Here is a 7,535-nt window from a genome sequence, read left to right as displayed (position 1 = left end):
TCACTACTTCAAATAGCATCATAAAGATCAATCAATGCTAATATTGATCATAACAGTATGCATTCCAAGATGACATGAAATAATATTTCACAAGATGATAAGTGCAAAGAAACCTAAAATGCACGTAATTAAACACATTCTTCACTTCAATGATCCAAATCTCAAATGTAACAATAAACTTTATGAAATAATTGCAAACTTACATGCAACACATTTACCCCATAATTTATTGTAAAAAGTTATGGTTTCCAAAATATAAGGATCATTTGTATTATCATGCCAAATATATTGATCCACAAAAAATTGTCTCTAAAGCAATTTACAATTGAAAATTGTACAAATTATTGAGGCATGTTTGTCATATGGGCCACCATACTGTCACAAATTATTTTCCAAATAATTAAGATTTTATATCCAGGAAACAAACTTAAATACTTGGATGAGCACTTGATGAATATCAAAATCAAAATCAAATTTATGAACACTTTAAGTGTCTTGGCATTTATTTTAGTTGAATTATCCACTGGTGCAGATTAGCATTTTGTAATATACAATACGTGGACAATTTACAATTAGAGAAAACAATGTCCTTGAGTCGCAAATGTAATGAAAAAACCAATTGATATAACATATCTACCTTTGAACCTATGTAGTTCCATATAGTTAATAATCTTATGGATTTCAAATTGATTCTTCCAATCTCAAAACTCAATGGTAATTCGTTACAAAGATACCAATAAAGATGCAAAACAAAACTTGTTCTCTAGGATTTAAAGTATACATGCTCTATATTTGGATTCAGCACAACTTAAATTTCATCCCAAAATAAAATTAGTGCATACAAACTTTTACTGTAGATGGTACAAAAATATACCATGATTGGAAATAATAGAAATTTCTCAAACTAAAATCACTAAACAACATAGCATGAAGGATGGCCCTGATACCAAATGTAAGATAAAATTCAGAGTGCAGCGGAAACAAAACAACATAGACATACCTTCAGCCATAGTTGTTTAAGTGTTTAGAGAAAAAGAAGACTCACTATACGATAATAGTGTTTATAAAAGGTATCTTCTAGTCTATAACCTTTACTTTACATATTTCCTTTTGATGGAGACAGGCTATATATGGAGGCTAGACTAGGGACCCTTTTAAATTAAGATTTGTTTCATATGTAAAGTAAAGGTTATAGACTAGAAAAAATATGGTGAATAAAAATATTACTTTTTTTTGCGAAAAAATAACAATTATACTTGAATACTATGGAGTTACCAATGAAGGATTGGGGAGGAGGGCCATGGCCCCTGGGTTTTCCAATTTCTTCCCCTCACCTTACTTTCTTAAAAAATAAAAATTACAAACGGTCAATTAAACAGTAATGTCTCTCCTTCTCAAAAAAATAAAAATAGTAAAGTCTCATTTTTTTTTATTAATATTCATATTTTTTTTGCCACATATAACTCATTAACTTTAGGAACATTTAAAGAATATATTAAACATCTTTTTAAAAAAGCATATGTTAAAAGAATATATAAGTAAATCTATTTAGAAAAAATATTTTTCTTTTCCAAAAAAAACACATTTAATCATTTTCAATTTGCATTTAGAGAATTAAGGATATACAATTTGTTCTTATATATGGACACAACAAAATCTCACAACAATTGTTAAGATTTTTCCTTTCATTAAATTGAAAAATGGTACGATTTTTATGGTTACAACTTTGGTACAAATCTACTTTGTAATCCATAAACAAAAGATATTTTTTTCATTTAGTTTTATAATTTTATACTACTCTTATATAACATTATATATATGTAAAGGCATATAATTTAGTTTGTTTAGTTTTATAATTTTTATACTTCTCTTTTGTGTGTGTTATTTTGTGGATTTAAAAATGTATTTATATATTTAGCATGGCCTCACTGAATTTTTTAATTTTTTTTTGCCTCTGGCATTGCGTGAAAAATATAATATCATAGGTAATCTTATTACCATAATAGGTTCCCTATATACTGAAAAAAAAAATTTGAGTATGGTAGAATTTCCGAAAAAATCAATGTGTGTTTGTTCTTCTCAAATACGGCCAAATTTGGACTTGGTGATGCAATGAACATTATGGTGCAAGACTTAGATAATAAATCGAAATTTATTGATTCCAAGAAACTCTAGTATTCTAAATATCCGTACATCCATGTTATGGGACTAGTAGTTATTTTTAATGAATCAATAATAAGCATAAATATACGCTTAAAAATAGAAACAAAACAATAAGCATAAATATAAAGTTGAAGTTTCTCTCAAAAAAAAAAAAAAAAAAAAAATATATATATATATATATATATATATAAAAAGTTGAAGACTCATATATATTAGCATTCAATTTTATTGCAAAAAGCTTATAAATTGATATGACAATGAACATGGTAGTAATATTTTAATAACAACACAACAATCAAATGTATGAATTAATTTTTGTGAATGGTAACATATCAATTATCGGTATGCCTCAATACATATAAACGATATTAGGGATATTATAAATTCTATACATGAGACTTATTAATTGATATGTCATCAATCATAAAAAATTGGTAATCCAAACTGTTATTTATTATGTTGTTGAAGTAATAATAATTACATTCATTATCATATTAATTTAAAATCATATTTATTATGTCATGTCACCAACTCAATCTAATATATATGATTATGAGGCTTAAGGTAAATCGGAAGACCATCAACAGGAATAGGCGATAGTTTGCAAGTAATCTTTTCATCCAAAATTGCTTTCTCCCACTTGAATCTTGTCACCACATTATGCATAAACACTAGTATTTCTAATCGAGCATACTCCCTCCCAGGGCAAATTCTAGGTCCTCCTCCAAATGGTACAAATGTGTAAGGTGCTGGACCATTACTTTCAAATCTTGAAGGATCAAATTTCTCAGGATTGGGAAAGTATTTAGGATTTTTGTGTGTTGAATGTGGAGTCCAATATGCCTACAGCAAAAACATGGAATCGGAACATTAATAATCATTATTAAAACATAGAGAATTTCTATATAATTAATTTGGCTCATGTACTGGTACGTGTCACATACCTTCCACCCTTTAGGAATAGTAAATCCTGCATAAGTGAAGTCCGTTATAGCCTCTCTAAATGTTCCTGAAGAAGGCGGTATTAGCCTCATTGCCTCACGCGCCACATTCCAAGAGTACTTCATTTTCTTAATGTCATCCCAATTCAACAAATCATTCGGACCCTTAGATCTTGCAATTTCCATTTGCTCTGTTTAACAATATGACCTCATTTTCGTTAGTTAGATTAATCTTTCTAAATCGCATTTATGAGATATGTCACGTGTCAAGAGCTACATACAGTATATTAAATGGATTTTTTTTTTTTGTATTTTTCTTAATTACTAGCTACAGGTGGCCGCTAAAAGATTGGGCCACTATAGTTGATTGTGCACGCGCTTGTGTATTGATAATGTTACACACTTCTCTCTTTAATAATGCTAATGAGTGTTCTATGGGCACTTGTTAAGAATCTATTTTAAGAAATTTTTTACATCACTTTTATGAGAAATGAAAAAAACTATCAAAATATTAATTGCTTTTAGGGCACTCGTTAGTATTTCCCTTTAATAAATCTACTATTGAATTACATTTTTCTATTTAGTTTCCATACTTGCAAAACTCATTATCATCATAAATCAATAATTATCTTATTTACAATAATTTAGAATTCTAAGTCATTGTAATTTAAAATTATCCACAAAACTTGAGATATAGGGTCTGTTCAGATACTACTTATTTTGCTGAAAACTGAAAACACTGTAATAAAATAATTTTTAAATGTATGAATAGTGCTGTGGGACTCATTTTTAATAAAAAAGTTTCTGAAAAATGAAGTTTGTGGGTCTCATAAATAGTGCATGGAACCCATTGATGTACACTGTACACGGGAGAAAAGTCCAACAACTGTGGCTAAAAAAAAAAAGAAAAAAAGGAAAACATTGAAAAGTGAAAACACAAACGTGAATCCAAACACTAACATAGATCGAATAGTAAATAATATTTGTTCTCTAAATTGAAATTGATGTTAATCTACGATATACTATATTAAATGGTAAATACGCTTATGATGAAGATCTTTTAAAGCGAAAGAAGTCTAGCCTAATAGTGTTTTAATGGAAAGAAGACTTAGGGTTTGTTTGGATTCAGTTTATTTTGCTAAAACTAAAAACTGAAAACTGAAAAAATTGTAGCAAAATAATTTTTAAATGGGTGAATAGTATTGTGGGACCCATTTTTAATGAAAAAGTTGTTGAAAAATGAAATTTGTGAGTCCGTAAACAATGCACGGGTGAAAAAGTCAACAAATGCAGACTAAAAAAAATAAAAATAAAAAATAAAAAGAGAAGGAAAACGCCGAAATGCACAGACGCTGAAACCAACACATAGGCCCATAATAGGTCGAGAAGAAGTACCTTTTAAGACCTCATTGTAAACATGAGGGAAGTCTGCTAGATACTTCAACACGAATGTGATGGCAGAACTAGTGGTATCATGTCCAGCAAGAAGTAAGCCCACAATGTTGCTAGAAATTAACAAGTCGTTCATAACTGACCTGCCGTTCTCATCTAATGCAAGAAGCGTGTGAGTTATAAAGTCACGAGCAACCGTCGCATTATTCTCTGATAGCAGATCTTTCTTCCTCTGTTGGATTACTTCTAAAAGCTCCTGGTGAATAACTTTGCCTGCTTTAATGGCGCGGTTAAAGTTTGTGCCTGGGATATTTATAGGCACAGACGTTAAACCATCTACGATAAGGGCAAAGGGATCAGCAAATGTTGTCACATGGTTGGGATCTGTGATACTCATAAACAACCTACAAGCCAGTGCAAAGGTATACTTCATTGAAAGTGGCAAAACCTTGACTTGTTTGTAAGGAGACCAATCTGTCTCCAAGTGTTTCTTTGCCATGGAGTCCATGATAGGTATGAAATATTGAAGAGTTTCCGGCATGAGAAATTCAACCACAGCCTTCCTTATTTTAATAGAATCTTCAGGGGAAATGTTTTCAAGAGATTCTGGAAGGGTAACTTTTAGCAAGAAAGGCGGCAACCAAGAGATGACATGTTTGTTCTCATTGGAGAACAGAAACTTGTTTCCTGAAGCACCACAAAACACAGCCATGTTCTCACCAAACAGTGAGGTTTTGAAGAGATCCTGCGAGTATTTGCTCATTCTGTTGTTAATGAACATCTCTGGTGTGCCTCTTTTCCCAGCCATGCCAAATTCCAGTGTTTCCCCAATCACAGGCCATCCCTTTTTACCTGGTGGAAACTTGGCACGAGTTGATTTTTGTTTATAGATGAGAAAGATGAGTGAGAAGGAAATACAAAGGAGTACAAGGTGCAGCAGGTTTGAAAAGAAATCCATACCAACTTCCACACCCTCTTACCTGCACAAATGAGCAAGACCTAATTCTCCAAGTTCCAATTGAGGTTAGCTAGAGCCTGAACAATATCAAATAAACCTATCACAATAAGTATAAAACTTAAAATTTTATCTAGTTACAAAGTAGGAATAGCCTCAAATAATATTTTCCACCTCCAAATTTTTCCAACCAATTCATTCACAAGGCGTAGACTCCAATTTATAAAATTAATCCATTCAATATCATCTCCTTAATACTAAAATCTTAACAATTTATGAGTAGCTTCTATAAGATTTACACAACATCGTACAGAGACCCATGAAACCAAAATCACAATATTCTCCAACACAAACCATTTAAATATTTTACTAGCTCCAAATAACTCAATAAAAATTATATTCACCATCTATTTCACATTAAGTGTCTGTTTGGATCCACGTTATTGCGCGTCTGCATTTCACAATTCACGTTTCCTTCTCTTTTTATTTTTATTTTTTTTAAGCCGCAGTTGTTGACTTTTCTCTTGTGAATAGTGCACGGGTGCATTGTTTACGAGACTCACAAAATTCACTTTTCAGCAACTTTTTCATTAAAAAGGAGTCTCACAGCACTATTCACATATTTAAAAATTATTTTGCTACAGTGTTTTCAGTTTTCAGTTTTCAACAAAAATAAGTTGTATCCAAACGGATCCTAAAGATCCCAAACCCCAAAATCTTCACCACTTAGATAACCATCATTGTAAAAACTATAAACTCACACATCAAATAATTCCACAAACACAAAACTCATACATATAAACACATAAATATCACTTCTGAAACTCATAAATCACATGGTATCATTACCAAAGCTTAGATAAAATATTAAAAAAAAAAAAAAAAAAAGCCTCTAGCAAAGCATATAAACCCACCAAAAATATTAGAAATTTTTACCTTAAATAGTAAAGATAAGTGAGCCTTATCTTTTTCCTATGAAATTTTTCGGGATCTTGCTGGAAAAAAATGGTTGTGGAAGTGCTGAGGAGGGATACTGGTGGAAGAGTAAGGGAGTGTGAGAGAGGAGTGTATGTGAGGAAATGAAAAGAAAAGAAAAGAAAGATGTAAAAGACCCTTGATTGACCGGCCAAATATGGAAAGATATTTGTGAGTGCGTGGTTAGGAGATAGGAGGTAGGTGGCTCCTTAAAAATCTGATCTCTTTGTTTGTTTGTTTGTTTGTTTTTTTTTTTTTTTTTTTGCTTTTGCTTTACATAAGTAATATATTATTGGATTTTATTAATGTGTGTCTTTAAGGTACACATTAATTTTTATTTTTGAAAAAAATTTTTTCAAGAATTGAAAAAGTAATAATAACTTTTTTAATTTCAAAAAAAAAAATTTTAAAAATAAAAAGTTTAAAGTGTATCCTAAAAACACATATTAACCCAACTCTATATTATTTTCTACTCAAGGAATAAGTTGACCCTGTTGTTTTCCCTTAAAATTATATTACAGGCCGACAGGCAAAATGGAAATAAACTATTTTCCATGTGTGTCGGCAGCTTTGATTGACACCTAACCCAAAAACAATTGTGATTTGACGTCAAAAAAAAAAAAAAACAATTGTGATTTTTAAAATTTTAAAGCAAGGATGCATGTATGTATCATTATTATTATTTTTTATTCTACGTACTTTGCATTTTGCATAGTTGCCGCATTACGTGAGTGAACATGCAACGTCCCAGTCACCAAAATAAAAAAAATAAAAAGGGTCAGATATTTTAAGTGTCCCACATGCTCCCACCAACACACCATTCTCCACTACTCGTTTCACACTTACCCTTTTCTCTATTTTGGCCGGTCAACAAGGGTCCTCTACCCTTGTTTTCTTTTTCATCTTCTCTCAAATACAAATACTTCTCTCACACTCCCTCACACTCTCCCACCGGTACCTCCATGCCACCATCTCCACCATCTTTTTCCGGCAATGTTATCGAAAAATCCTTGAGAACCTCTAAGCATCTTCATCTTTTATTTGAGGTAAATATTTCTAATCTTTTTTGTGGGTTTATATGTTTTTTCATGAGGTTCTTTAGTCTAAGC

The 7,535-nt window shown here is 31.0% G+C and overlaps 1 protein-coding gene across 1 annotated transcript; it reads right to left on the bottom strand.

The window, feature by feature from the left end:
* Positions 1-2,700: 2,700 nt before the first annotated feature.
* LOC115986097 (beta-amyrin 28-monooxygenase-like) lies at positions 2,701-5,454 on the bottom strand. Its single transcript, XM_031108958.1, has 3 exons — positions 4,500-5,454; positions 3,108-3,295; positions 2,701-3,006 (listed from the first exon to the last, which is right to left on the bottom strand). The coding sequence occupies exons 1-3, from the start codon at positions 5,452-5,454 to the stop codon at positions 2,701-2,703; spliced, it is 1,449 nt and encodes a 482-aa protein (XP_030964818.1).
* Between the last annotated feature and the right edge of the window lie 2,081 nt (positions 5,455-7,535).

Source organism: Quercus lobata, chromosome 4 (assembly GCF_001633185.2).
Source record: "Quercus lobata isolate SW786 chromosome 4, ValleyOak3.0 Primary Assembly, whole genome shotgun sequence".
NCBI lineage: Eukaryota > Viridiplantae > Streptophyta > Magnoliopsida > Fagales > Fagaceae > Quercus > Quercus lobata.
Note: the sequence above shows the minus strand (reverse complement) of the source record. Positions and strands in the feature narration are given on the sequence as shown.

Bases quoted from the DNA above. Each gene is read 5' to 3' on its own strand.
- LOC115986097 (XM_031108958.1), bottom strand. From the start codon at position 5,454: ATGGATTTCTTTTCAAACCTGCTGCACCTTGTACTCCTTTGTATTTCC. The intron at 3,296-4,499 runs GTACTTCTTCTC...ATTGTTAAACAG, and splicing joins TTACAATGAGGTCTTAAAAG to AGCAAATGGAAATTGCAAGA. The intron at 3,007-3,107 runs GTATGTGACACG...TTTTTGCTGTAG, and splicing joins CTATTCCTAAAGGGTGGAAG to GCATATTGGACTCCACATTC.